The following is a 13,861-nucleotide window of genomic DNA, read 5'->3' as shown; positions in this document are numbered from 1 at the left end:
ACAATAATGACAAAAATAATGATAGGAATGATGCTCTTTATTATTTCTCTAAGGAGAATAACAATCAGGTTTCAAAATATAGATTACTGTATGGAGCATCCTTTGTGGCCGTAGCCGTAGCCATGGTAATAGTGTCCGCGACGACCGTAACCACGGTAGCCGTATCCGTAGTTTGGGCCGTAGCCGTAGTTGTGCCCGTATCCATACGCCGGCGTATATGGCCCTGCATAGGGTCCGCAAGCCGGGGGCGGGGGATAGCATGGGCGAGGAGGGATACACGGTCTGTTCGGACCGTACGGCATTATTCCTGAAGAAAAAAAATAAAACAGATTTATCAGTTGCAACAAAAATGGTTTGACAGTGTAACAGCGCAAACATCTTAAATTTCTATGATGGAAGATTTTGGCAAAATGAGTCACAGTCCTTTGTGTGCTTGTTTAGGGTGGTGATACCCCCTGCGGAAGAAACTATTGTGTTCCCTCCAGGGGGGGGTATATTTAAGGGGTCAGAAAAAAGACTTAAGTGATCACATCCAATAGCATCAACCGTCAGAGTGATCTTATTTTTAAAAAATAAGGCAATTGGAGGCAGCACGGCAGCGCAGTGGTTAGCGCGTGTGTGAGGTCATGAGATCGAACCTTCCTGTGGGGTGTTTGCATGTTCTCCCTGTGCCTGCATGGGTTTCCTCCAGGCATTCCGGTTTCCTCCCACATTCCAAAAACATGCACGTCAGGTTAATTGGCCGGTCCAAATTGTCCCTAGGCGTGGATGAGCGAGTGAGTTGTCTGTCCCTGTGTGCCCTGCGACTGGCTGGCAACCAGTTCAGAGTGTCCCCTGCCCACTGCCCGATGATTGCTGGGATGGGCTCCAGCACCCCCGCGACCCTACTGAGGATAAGCGGTGCAGATAATGGATGGATGGAAGGCAATTCGAGAATTGTCTTGTATGATGCAGGTCAAATTGGAGCCAATGCTGACAAGGATACATTTATAATTTATTTTGGTAAATTTGGCAAAATGAGTCTGTTGTATGGAAAAAAAAGTGGGGGGGGGGGGGGGATTGAGATGTTGTTTTTGTTTCAAATGAGAGTACAAACTTTATCGTGGAAAAATATCACACAACTCCAAAAAGTATATGAGAGTCTGTACGAATATTAGGATAGATAAGAACTATAGTTCAATAAAGACTGCAATGACATTAAAGGGAACCCAATTTTAAAATAAGGCTCATGGAATAAAATATGAAAATACATAGGCAAGATATTTTTATATATTTTCAAAGTCTTGTGTGCTTGTTTAGGGGGGGTGATACTAGCTGAGGAAAAGACTATTGTAGCCATGTTGGAAAATGTGGCTAATGGTTGTTTTTTTTCCCACACAAGAAACTTTGTTGTACAAAAATACTCCACAATCCCAAAAAGTATATGAAAGGCTGTAATTATTTATGATTATTATAGAAAGTATTTTATGAATAACTTTGCCTTATATACAAATATTATAATTATGTAGATATCTAAGAAACATACCTATATATATTAACATTTAAATATTTGTGAAGTTGTCTGAATTAATTAATCCGTATCCATGTATAAATATGTATTCCCTTATCGACTAGGGTTGTAAGGGCACCATTTCCTGTGGTGTGTCTTTTGCAAGCACAGCCTGGTGGCGCCCATTCCTCTCCAGGCCAACACATATTTCCATCCAGTCTCTTAACGAGGGACTTTTTGCGTGTATATATACATACATACACATATGCATACATATAAAGGAAGGCCGCGATTGACTTGGATGGATGGTGTTATGAGTGCACTGCAGGAACGAGGTCTAAATATAGTGGAAGCTAGAGCTCTTGTTGGTGATAGGAATGAGTGGAGAGGTGTTGTGAAAGGATAATGGGATGTTTGGACGGGTTCTATGATACGGCAGGGGTAAACCAGTGAAAGCTGTCGGGCCCTGATGTTGAACAGAAGAGACGTCTGCCCGGACGCCCGGGGCGTACATCTTTTTCGTCGGGCGTGAAGCTTACAAAACCTCTCTGCCCGGGGGGCCGACAACTTTTTCAAGAAAAATATATATTTTTTTAAATCAAACGTTTGCTTTATTCTGATTTCGAAATCTTCGTTCGGTTTGGAAATTTTGGTTCGTTTGGCAATTTGCATACTCGGCAGCCAATCAGAAGCCAGCATCAAATAACTTTGTGCTTCCGGACTCTCCCGAGCGTTATAAGGTCGTGCATTTGCATATCATTTTCCAAAGTAGACGGTCAGAGAACACAAGAAAAATGGAGAAGTGGTTAGGAATCAAGCCAAAACCTCATCCCCAGAAGAAAGATTCAAAAGAAGCGAACTAAACTGATGACTCTACAAAACGTAAACGTACATTAAAAGCATCTTGGAAAAGGGGGTTTCACAAGTTCTCTTAATTTTTTTTTTTTTTATAAAGTCAAGAACTTATGGACTAATTTTGGAGAAAAGCCAGGGGAAAATGTCTCAAGGTTTCCAAAAACGGCTCGGCCATTTTATTCGATTAAAAAAAAATAAGAAAACAAATCAATGGTGGCTCACAGACGCCTTCAGGAAGTTAGGCAATTCCAAATGTCAAAAAATTCCTCTTTACAAAACAGGTTCCCTATCAGGTTATGCAACATAGCATTACTATAAAAACTAAACATTTAATAAACAGGGTTGGGTAGGGTTACTTTAACTGGATTACTTTCAATACTTTTGGATTACTCCAATACCAAAATATGCTAATAAAAGACAAAAGAAACTCAATATGAATAAAATGACTCAATTTTGTGCAGGCTTGGGGAATAACGGAACACATGGAACGGCAAAAATGATGTTGGCAAGCTGTTTGGATTGATTTTCATTTTGTTTCTGTCGCATTTGATGTTCGTTTTGCCGGAGATCAAAGAGATCAAAGCCAGGAGAGAAAGCTTACCACGTGTTGTGAGTCATCATTTTATTCATGTTTAGTTTCTTTTGTCTTTTATAAGCATATTTGGTATTGGAGGAATCCAAAAGTATTGAAAGTAATCAAGTTTAAGTAACCCTACCCAACCCTGGTTTTGCCGGAGATCAAAGCCAGGAGAGAAAGCTTACCACGTGTTGTGAGTCATCATTTTATTCATTTTAGTTTCTTTTGTCTTTTATTAGCATATTTGGTATTGGAGTAATCCAAAAGTAATTGAAAGTAATCCAGTTAAAGTAACCCTACCCAACCCCGTTAATAAATACGTACACATTTGAAAGACGGAAAATGTCCATCAATAACAAAAAAATAATAATACTAAAAACAGTAAAAAGGTAAAAATACCTTGATAAGTCTTGTGCTTGTCAAAATTTCAAATCCAAATCCTAAAATAAAGGAAGACAAATAAATGACATTAAAATATAATTCACCACAACTCAAATAATTAAATTGATCTTCCCCAAATGTTTTATTTTCTTTTAAGCGTAGCTGCATTTACCTGGCAGTTGAGTTCTTCGTTTCCTCACCTGCCTAAAAGTTGTGCTTTTATTAAATGTCAACAAGGAAAAAAAGCAAAAAAAAATCCGAATTGTGCCACACCCCCCGGAAATATTGCAAATGGTTTTGTCCGTAATTGCAGATGACTCAACATTTAGGGGATTTCTTACCTGACAAAACTCAGCCATTTTTATGGGGAATAAGAACCAAAAAAATCTAATTAAAAAAAAAAAGAATCAATAAAATAGTAAAATTGTTTTGGGGCAGAAATATATTAAAGAAATAAAAATAAAAACTCACCTTTTCATCACCTGAGCGGCCATTTTACCACTTCCTGTTGACAACAGAATGACATAGAAATTGCTTCGACCAATCAAAGCTCAGCTTAAAATGGGAAATGAACTATGAATGGTTGTGACGTCAACCCTGGAAAATGTGATTTCTTCTTCGTAAATCTGTTTCATTTTTATTTTATATATATATATTATTAATTTTAAATTAATATATTCCATTTGTGTTTGTTGCAAGTAAATGACTGTTAAAAAACAACCTTTTCTCTTGATATTTTTTAATTGGATATTTTATTGATATATTTTTGGGGATGATTTATTATAAAATAAATATTATTTTATATTATATTAAAATTGTAATATTTAAGCAGCACGGCGGCGCAGTGGTGTGCGCGTGTGCGGCACAGTTCTGAGGTCATGGGATCAAACCTTCCTGTGTGGAGTTTGCATGTTCTCCCCCTGCTTGCGTGGGTTTCCTCCGACACTCGTTTTTTTTATTATAGTTTTTTTTGGGAGGTCTTTTGTCATATTATTTAGATATTTCCTTTTTTTTTAGATATTTAGGCATCTTATTACTAGCTAAGTAGTTGAATATTTTATTATTAAATGTATTATTATTCTTTCTTATTATAAAAATATATATTTGGATATTTTATTATGATTCTTAAATATTTTGATTTTTTTTTTTTTATTATTCTGGAATTCAGCATTTGATATTTTTCAAATGTATAAACATCATTATTATACTTTTAGAATATTGTGATATTTTATAATACATTTTTAGGTGATTAGACATTTTATGTATTCATTTTTAAACATTAAGTTATTTTATCACGATATTTATTTCAGATGGTTAAATATTTTATTATTAAATTGAATAAATACTAAGGTATTTCATTCTTTTAGATAGTTTGCTTAATTCTTTAATAGTTTGAAATTGTATTTTTATATGATCCCAGTATTTAGATGTTTTATCATTATATATTTTTCAAATTCACAAATTTCATTTTTATATTTTTCAAATGTTTAGGTTTTTTTTTAATGTAGGTATATTGTTTTATTTTATGGAGATTTTTAGATATTTCATTACTAATTTTCAGTTGGTTAAATATTCTATTATCAATTTAATAGATATTTAAGTATTTTATAATATATTTTTTAAAATATTTAGATTCATTTCTAAAAATATTTCAAAATTGTATTAATATATTTTTTTAGTATTGAAATGTTTTATTCTTATACTTTTTAAAATTAAAAAAAATATCTTTTATATATTTAAATATGTTATCATGATACGTATAGGTATTTCAATTTTTTTCAAATATTTACATAATTTATTACTACACTTTTTCAGACAGTAAAGTATTTTATTATTAAGATCATCAATATTGTAGGTATTAAATTGTTATATTGTTTCCATTTTTAAACTCCTAAATATTTTGAAATGTTTTTTTCAAATTTAACTTTGCTATTTAAGTATTTTAACATGATCATTTTTTATATATATATATATATATATATATGTTTTTTGATTAGATATTTTTAATTATTTAGATATTTTATCATATTTCTTGGTAGCCTAGATGGTAAGGCGCCCGCTTTGAGACTGGGAGGTCGGTGATTCGCGCCTCGGCCGAGTCATTCCTAAGACTTAAAAAGTGGTCGGCGGCGCCCTCTGTTGGCTGCGGCTGCATCGGCTCGCTACAACGGGTCAGGTGTAATCGACATTTCGTTCTGTGTACATTGTTACACAGAATGACAATACAAGGAAATTATTATTATTATTTAAATTTGATATAGGCTGCAGTTACCCTTTCAGCCAGAGAGGCCAGTATTGAGTAGAAAGTGACAACAGCCTTGAAAATACGGTAATGTATTTTAATTCATGGTCAAAAAAGGACACATTTGCATGATTAAATGAAAATCTTTTAATGCAAATATGTGTTTTAGTATTCATTAAGAGGCTGACATTCTAGTCAGAGTCGCTGCTGCTGCTACTGCTGCTGCTGCTGCTGCAGGAACTGCTCGAGTACTGCAAAGAAGAGCAGGAAAACAACAGCTTAACATTAAAGTCCCAGTGTGTTTTCTTTAAACATGAGATAGCACTGTATTTTCTAATGCCAATGAAAACCAGAGCCACAGAGCACAGTGGAGTAGCAAGATGCCAGACAAACACGGTGGCGACTACAAGGTATGGATTCTAGTATGGAAAAGAAATAAACATTTCTCGAAGTGTGAGCACCTTTGTTATTCTGTTACAAGGATTCTGATTGGAGGATAAAATAAATCACGTGCTTGTAAGTGGTATTCGGATTGGACGATTTCTTTGGTGACATGGTGTGATGTACACTGCTGGCCACTAGGGGGCACTCCAACCTGACAATAAACATACAAAAAAAGAGTACACTATTCCCCTAGGGGGGAAGCTAACAGTATACATCAAAGGCCGTACCCTTTTACATAGCTAGCGATCACAGACTTCCTTTGTCGAGCGGTTCCTGGGAGTTGGATTAACAAAAAGGATTTCTGTGATAGGCTAGCATGAGGAGTCTTGGAAACCACCGTAATTCATTGTTTGATAAGCACCTGGAAGTTATTTTCAACGGATAAGCTAGCATGAGGAGTAGCTGGGAAACTGTTAGTGGCCTTTCAAGTCTTGGCTTTTTAATGAAAGAGACCCAGTTGTTGGCTGGGAACTCATCATTTTGACCTTGAAGGTGCGTGCCTCTGAGCACAACTCAAATTCGTAAAACCACACACTTATTGAGTATATTATAAAAATATAAACGTATAAAGATATAAGAGTATAAAAATATAAGAGTATAAAAGGCACCTTTAGACCATAATTTCCCTTACAGTTGTTTTTCTACTGAATGAAAGATTCTTTTGCCACTAGAAAGCACCAAATTTTACACACTGTCCCTTTAAATTTGAGCCATCAGCTTTTAATCAGGTGCGCTCTGTAGTCTTAAATTTACGGTATTCATTTTCTTTATTGAATAGAAAATCAGAACAAAGAAATGTGGTTAAATAAGAATCTCACCCCGCGGCAGTCCCGTCCTTTCTTATGACACTTGCGATGTTTGTGTCCTAACTTGTGGCGCCGCTTGCCGCGTTTTTTACATCCCTTTTCTTGTCCGTGCCCATGCCCGTGCCCATGCCCGTGTCCATGCCCGTGTCCATGACCATGTCCTCCACCTCCACCTCCACGGCCACAGTGTCCTCCTAGGAATAATTAAAACAGTTACTGTGTCGTAACAAAGTATTTGCCGCCTTCCAGATTTCTGTGATTTTTGCATATTTATCATTCACACAGGTTTCAGATCATCAAACCAAGTATTGAGGATAATCAAGATGCATTTTGGCAAATGTTCTTTTTTGACTGGAGTGGTTGTTGCCCGGAAACTGCCATTTTTTGCCTTTCTTACATTAAAGTTATGAACACTGACCTTAACAAGGACCACTGAGACCTGCTGTCCCTTAGATGTTTTTCCAAGGTTCTTTTGTAACCTCCTGGATGAGCCGTCGTCAAACTCTTGGAGTAACCTTAGTTGGTCTACCACTCCTGGGAAGGTTTGCTACGGTTTCAAGTCTTAGTGGGCTTATTGGGCGGCGTTAGCTCAGGAGGTAGAGCGCTCGTGTTCACAGGTTCGATTCCTGGCTCCTCCGTGTTATATGTCGAAGTGTCCTTGGGCAAGACACTGAATCCCTAACGCCCCGAATAAGCAGGTCGGCGCCTTGCATGGATGACTCCCTATTGGTGTGTAAGTGTGTGTGTGAATGGGTAAGTGTGAAGCACATTGTAAAGCGCTTTGGGAGGGCTTCATTGACTTAAAAAGCGCTATATAAATGCAGACCATTTACCATTTAGCCATTTGTGTATAATGGCTCTGACAGTGGTTCGCTACGGCCAGCCCTACAGCCTTGGAAATGGCTTTGTGACCTTTTCAATCACTTTTTTCCATTTTTTCTCGAATATCTTTAGATTGTGGCATTTCAATTGTGTTGTTCGGATTTTGTAGCCTACTTCGCTTTTGCTGACAGATTCCATTTAATGTCAAAATGTTGTAAATTAAATAGACAAATAGGAAAATGGTTCTTATTTTATTCAAGATTCAAAATAAAATATCTCAAAATAAGACCTATTTGTCATGATTACTGATGTGATTCACCTGTGCCCGCTCATTTGGCGCCAACCGCTGCAGGTTCTGATTGGCTCACTATCACTATTAGTCCTGTCAATCCCCTGTTGTCAGTCTGTCTGCGAACCTCAGTGTATACTAGGCAAGACTTTTTCGACCCTGACTCCCACCTGTCCCGTTTTTGCTCCCGTTTGTCTCCGGCTACTACCTGTTTTGATCCTGACCATGTCTGCTGACCCGTCCCGGCTTACAACCCCTTTTTGTTCCCGACTACGTCTACTCTCCCTTTCTGGCTTACGACTCATTTCCGACCCCGCCTTGCTCTCCCAGTCCCGGCTACCGACCAGTTTTCCGTCCCTGACACCGCCATCGCTCATTTTCAGAATATCTACTTCCGTGTCCGGATCACAATCAGAGTACGAGAGCAACTTGCCTCCCGCGCCTAGCGAACAGCGGATCATGGGCGCAGCCCTTCCTCTTTCCTGCAATAAAACTTGTGGTAAACACTACAAGATTGGGTCCTGTTTCTGTTCTGGTCCTGACATTTAAGTGATTTCTCAATTCAACAAAGGCGGTGGCGATCAATTTTGGGTGTGGCCTGTGGAAGTCAACCTAGCTCCCTGCCCTCTAAACTCACCAAAAAATAACAATAAAATAACGAAACAGTAAATACGTACTACTGCATATGTGTTATATATGTGTGACTATCATAAATAAATCTACATGTGGAGATAAAACAAATTGATTTACCTGGTACGGTAGAGTAGCGGAAGGATGCAAAAGGGGGGGGGGCGGTGGATTCAAATGAAAACTAAATTCAAACTGTTAAAACTGTTGTTGTTGTGCTCTGTGCAGCCCTTTGAGACTTTTTGTGATAAAGGGCTAGACAAATAAATATGACTTGACTTACCCAAAACTATGGTTAGTCACAGTTATTTTTTCACATGGGGTCGGAAAGGCTTTAATTTTTTGGTGCCTTAATAAACTGAATCAACCATTTCATACAGCATTTTACTTCTCCTTTGATTGCCTCTGTATGATATTAAAATTGTTTTATAATCTGGAACCTTTGTGAGTGATAACTACGCAAAAAACACAGAAATCAGGAAGGGGGCAAATACTTGTTCACAGCACTGTAACTCTTGAAGCAAATCTCAAAATTCCTCACCCTTTTTGTGATGCATCGACAGGCTGACCTGAAATCATGAGAAACAAATGCAAAGATGAGAGAAAATAGTAGAAGACAACTAAAACAGTAAAACGATGTTCTTACCTTGTGTGCTCAATGCAAAAAATTCGCTCTTGGTGCATGTCCCTGCACATTTATTTACCTGCAGGAACGCCCTCATCATCTCACAGGAGGGCAAAGTGGGCACTGGCTGAATGCAAACAATCTAGAAAATGTGCACGCCAGCTCGAAAACAATGTGAAAATTCTTCAAGAAAAACATTTTGATCGTGATAACGGTTGAGAAAACACAAACAGCGAGACGGAATTTGAAGAAGCTGACTGGTAGTGTTGTGATAGGTTGGCGTGTCTGTGACAAACACCCGGATCGGGAACACCTGTGTTCAGGATTTGGCACCAACAGCCAGGACAACTGATTGGTGCACCCTGTACATTTAAATCCCCAGCTTCCAGTAACTCTTTGTCTGATTGTACTCACGCTACCTGTTGCCTTCAGCTCAGTAAGCCCGTACCTCTGACTCTTTGCCTGCTCCCTGTTTTCTTCTGATTGATCTCCGTTGCCGACCCGTTTCTGTAATTGCCTACGACCTGCCCTGCCCGTCTGACTCCTGAACTCTTTTCCGAATACTACGACGCCCTTCTTCTCCAGCCCTGGCCAACAAGACTACGATTACGCCTGTCCGCGACCATTCCCGCCAAGCCTTCACCCGCCTGTCAAGTTCCGTCAATCCGCCAACCAACGGATCGAAGAATCCCACCTTGTCATTTCCTTCCTTTCAATAAAACCAAGAAACGAGCGCAAGTGATCTCAGTCTTCCTTTCGTCCTGTCTGACAGTGTCAAGGTAAAGTTGTAGTCCTGCAAAAAATACATAAATACACAGTATTTTCAGGACTATAAAACGCACTTATATAAAATAGTGTTTTGCGAAGGATTTATCAACTATATGTCATGAACTAGAACCGGATCAGGACCCAAACGCGTGACGTTACTCACACCAGCCTTTTATTTTACGGGAAATGGTGAGTCATGCACGTTAGGCAGCAGTCTGGCGTGAAATGATTGGAAGCCAGAGGCCGACAAGATCGATACCAATTGCCCGAGTTTATATCGCACAGGAAGGGACAGACAGAATAGATCATGAAACAGGATATCGAAAATAAAGAGGACAAACTAGACGGGAACGAAAACTGGAGAAAATAATAGACAGGAAAAAAAATAGACGGAAACAAAACTGGAAACCGGAATTAAACAGGACAAAATAAAAAAATAAAATCATATTTGGTTTGTTTTGTCTTTTATTAGCATATTTGGTATTGGAGTCATCCAAAAGTAATTAAAAGTAATCAAGTTAAAGTAACCCTACCCAACCCTGCAAGCAGAAATTCAGTACAGGATAAACCAGCCTTGAGTGTCAGCTTCTTATCCCCGTGAAAGATCTGCTCGCCCATTTTGAGGCACTCCTCATTCGAGCAAAGATTTTCCATTCTGATTGAGCTCCACCTTGGGTTGAAGGATCCAAAACTAACAGTTCGATTCGACACCTAACTTAAGCTGTGTCAATGACTGTTGTTTTGATCTATTTCTTTATTTAATCTATTATTTTAGCTGAGTGACTGAATTAAGATTATACAACCGGGGTCCGGGGGGGGGCGGTAGCTCAGGAGGTAGAGCACAAGTCTTGGGACCAAGAGTCGCAGGTTTGATACCCGGATCCTCAGAGTTGAATATCGAAGTGTCCTTGGGCAAGACACTGAACCCCTAACGCCTACAATAGGCACCTTGCATAGCAGTCTCTGGCCATCGTCATCAGTGGCTAATATTAAGTGTTTCGGTCCAGTAAATCAAGAGCATACTCCTCATTACATTCTACAGACACGGTGTCACACCAACAGACCATGGCCGTACATCTCTAAGGAATCCTTTATATGGAAGCTCATTAAACATTGTATGATCACCGTTGAGACACTTCAAGAAAAAACCCCACAAAAAAACTGTAAACAGCCAGAAACGCCAGCCAAGCACACAGAGCAATTTGATTGGGTAAGTGTTAAGCGTGGGCGGGGCTATGGACACAGTGCACTTCCATCTTAGTGCCGTCTGCACCGAAGGTAAATACGTCAGTATCTTTGCAGTATTTGGTGACATTTTTAAAAAATAACTCTGCTTGTTTTGAAACCATTATTTATGAAAAATAATAAAGGTTGAAATGAGCCTCGACTATCTTAAGTAATTGTGGAAGGGACATAAGTTTAAAGTGGAATTATTGTTGATATGGGACACAGGCTCTGGCATCATCTAACGTCAAAAAATTAGATTATGTCTGGAGAGTTAGTTTGGCAGTTTTGCTGAGATTTGAAAACGATCAGGATATTTTGCTACTATGGCTCTTTTGGTCAAAAAGGTTTTGGGATAGGCTCCAGCACCCCCGCCACCCTACTGAGGATAAGCGGTGCAGATAATGGATGGATGGATGGATGGTTTTCTACTTGTTATGCATTATTCCCACATCATTTTTCGGATCGACTTTTGCATTATCTATATTTTTCTTTATCATACCAATGTAAATTTGTACATTTTTATCAAGAATCATATTTCGTATTTCTTTTACATAGTGGAATCTATACCTAGTAATTACCGCCATATTGGTCGGGCTTCTTTTGCTGCTACGCTATGGTCTTGGAACTGGTTTTCATTCCCATTACAAAACTGCTATGTGGTGCTCAAATATTACACACAAGGTTTTAAGAAAAAACAATATTGATTTGAAAAAGTCGCAAAAAGACAGAGACTAGCATTGTTAAACGTGCATTTTTGTTTAAATACCCATAGGTCAAGAAATGTTTTATTTTAGATATCATGGGGTATTTTGGAGAGAATGTCATTGGGCATCGCCCCAAAATATCCGCAGAGAGAAGACATGGCAAAAAGGGAACATGCTTTATTGCGTTCGGGACATGTTCGAAGTTCCAGACGTTCAACATTGGCTTTTATAGTGTTCTCAAATAAAGTTAAGACATCTCGTGAAGGTCGTCCGCCCAGGCAACAACGTCATCCCAAGACCTTCACCAAATGCCTACATACTTATCATGAGCTATTATCCACATTCCACAACAGGTTCACCTGGAGGGAGCTAACATGATTGCCTGCCATTTTGCTGTAACAGGTCCCCCCAAAGAACAAAAACCTTTTGAAAAGGTGGGGAAAAAATAATTGTGCGATTTGGTTACTTTGAGTCTCCCTTTAGCCTTGTAGTACTGTATTTTCCTCACTATAAGGCGCACCTAAAAGCCTTTATTTTTTTCAAAAGCTGACCATGCGCCTTATAATACAGTGCGCCTTATTTATGGATCAATATTAGGTCGCAAAGTCTTGCAACTAATGCAGCAGCCGCCGACTACATTTTCCCCCAAACGCAAAGTAGTCCGCGGTGTATGCTGGGATTTATATACCGGCGTTTCATTGGCTAACCAATGTGTCAATCATCATTTGAATCCATCACTATTGGCTAAAGTTATTCCGAGGTAAAGGGGGCGGATCCTTTTTATCATTTACAGGCTCACATAGGCTAAAGGGGCAAAACAAAGCCTGCGATTGGCCGAAAAAGATGTGTCAATCATCAGTTGAATCGATCACTATTGGCTAAAGTTATTCGGAGGTAAAGGGGGCGGATCCTTTTTATCATTTACAGGCTGGCATAGGCTAAAGGGGCGAAACAAAGCCTGCAATTGGCCGAAAAAGATGAATGTGAATAGCAAGTTGGGTTGACGGCATAGAGAAAACAGTATTTTACTATTCTGTACTGTATTTGTAATTATTTTACTCTCCTGGATTTACTACACTCACGGATATAAGAGGACCATGGTTGCACATTATTATTGAACACAACGACTTCGGTGAGCTACTCCGGCTATACATTTTCCCAGTATCTTGTTTCAGACTGAACTCGATGTTTCTGTGATAAGCGGTGCAGATAATGGATGGAATGGAGTGTCTATTTTTAAATTAAACTCAATTCCAAGTGTTTTATTGTCATATGCACAGTAAAGTTGCGAGCGAAAAAGAAAATAGAAACTAAGGAATGGTTGGCATTTCTTGAATCCCAAGACTTTAACCTTCCGAATGATATTTGGAACGATGCATTTGAGTGATATCGTACGGACACCGCACCCGCACGCGTCTACGACACGTATTTGCCTATTTGCAAGCTTTCGGAATGTTAAGGGGGTAATAAATTGGACTGAACTATCTGACTGTTTTGTCCATGTTCCCATTGTAGCGCCTTATAATCCGGTGTGCCTTATGTATGTCAAATATAGGACCAAAACCTATTTTTTCGGGGTGCGCCCTATAACCCGGTGCGCCTTATAGTGCGTAAAATACGGTACTTGTTTTTGGTTGCACTACACAATGCAGAGACATCTAGTGGTCAAATATTAGACAGTTTTCATGTAATACTGGTGGTCATGGAACAGAGTGAGAGGGAAAATCGAGGGAATACTGTATTACAGAAGTAAAATACCCTTTTTAAATCCTTTGGACGGGGCAGTTTGACATCGTCACAGTTTGATCTTGCCTGCCAGAAAACTTTTGGGGTATTGTGAGGCGAATCGGCCCAGTGTCCAAATGGGAAAGACGTTCCTGTAGGAGGTGTAGCTGATGGCGCAGCTCTTGTTGAAAACACCGGCGATATTTTCCTACGGTATTACGACGCAATGTTTGTTAAATTCTCATTTTTGTGCTATAAAATTGAAGGACGGGAAGGTCAC

The 13,861-nt window shown here is 38.9% G+C and overlaps 1 protein-coding gene and 1 long non-coding RNA gene across 3 annotated transcripts in view; both read right to left on the bottom strand.

The window, feature by feature from the left end:
• Positions 1–19: 19 nt before the first annotated feature.
• On the bottom strand, positions 20–3,788 carry LOC148352480 (uncharacterized). 2 transcript variants are annotated; one of them, XR_015852719.1, is made up of 5 exons: positions 3,774–3,788; positions 3,644–3,689; positions 3,475–3,506; positions 3,321–3,361; positions 20–307 (listed from the first exon to the last, which is right to left on the bottom strand). It is a non-coding gene; the product is annotated as an uncharacterized LOC148352480 (long non-coding RNA). The 2 variants fall into 2 exon arrangements; XR_015852718.1 differs by lacking the exons at positions 3,644–3,689; positions 3,774–3,788 and having other exon boundaries at positions 3,475–3,588.
• Positions 3,789–5,627: 1,839 nt separating this feature from the next.
• The window catches only part of lss (lanosterol synthase (2,3-oxidosqualene-lanosterol cyclase)), a 45,598-nt gene continuing 37,364 nt past the window's right edge, over positions 5,628–13,861 (bottom strand). The window contains exons 21-24 of the mRNA XM_088352391.1: positions 9,179–13,789; positions 9,074–9,101; positions 6,807–6,988; positions 5,628–5,795 (exon numbers count right to left, since the gene is read on the bottom strand). Coding sequence (XP_088208517.1) covers positions 13,652–13,789 — 138 coding nt within the window. The 3' untranslated portion in view covers positions 5,628–5,795; positions 6,807–6,988; positions 9,074–9,101; positions 9,179–13,651. The remainder of the gene's footprint in view (positions 5,796–6,806; positions 6,989–9,073; positions 9,102–9,178; positions 13,790–13,861) is intronic.

Source organism: Urocampus carinirostris, chromosome 14, assembly GCF_059441175.1.
Source record: "Urocampus carinirostris isolate Australia breed hairy pipefish chromosome 14, RoL_Ucar_1.0, whole genome shotgun sequence".
In the NCBI taxonomy this organism is placed as follows: domain Eukaryota; kingdom Metazoa; phylum Chordata; class Actinopteri; order Syngnathiformes; family Syngnathidae; genus Urocampus; species Urocampus carinirostris.
This window is presented reverse-complemented; position numbering and strand designations above follow the sequence as displayed.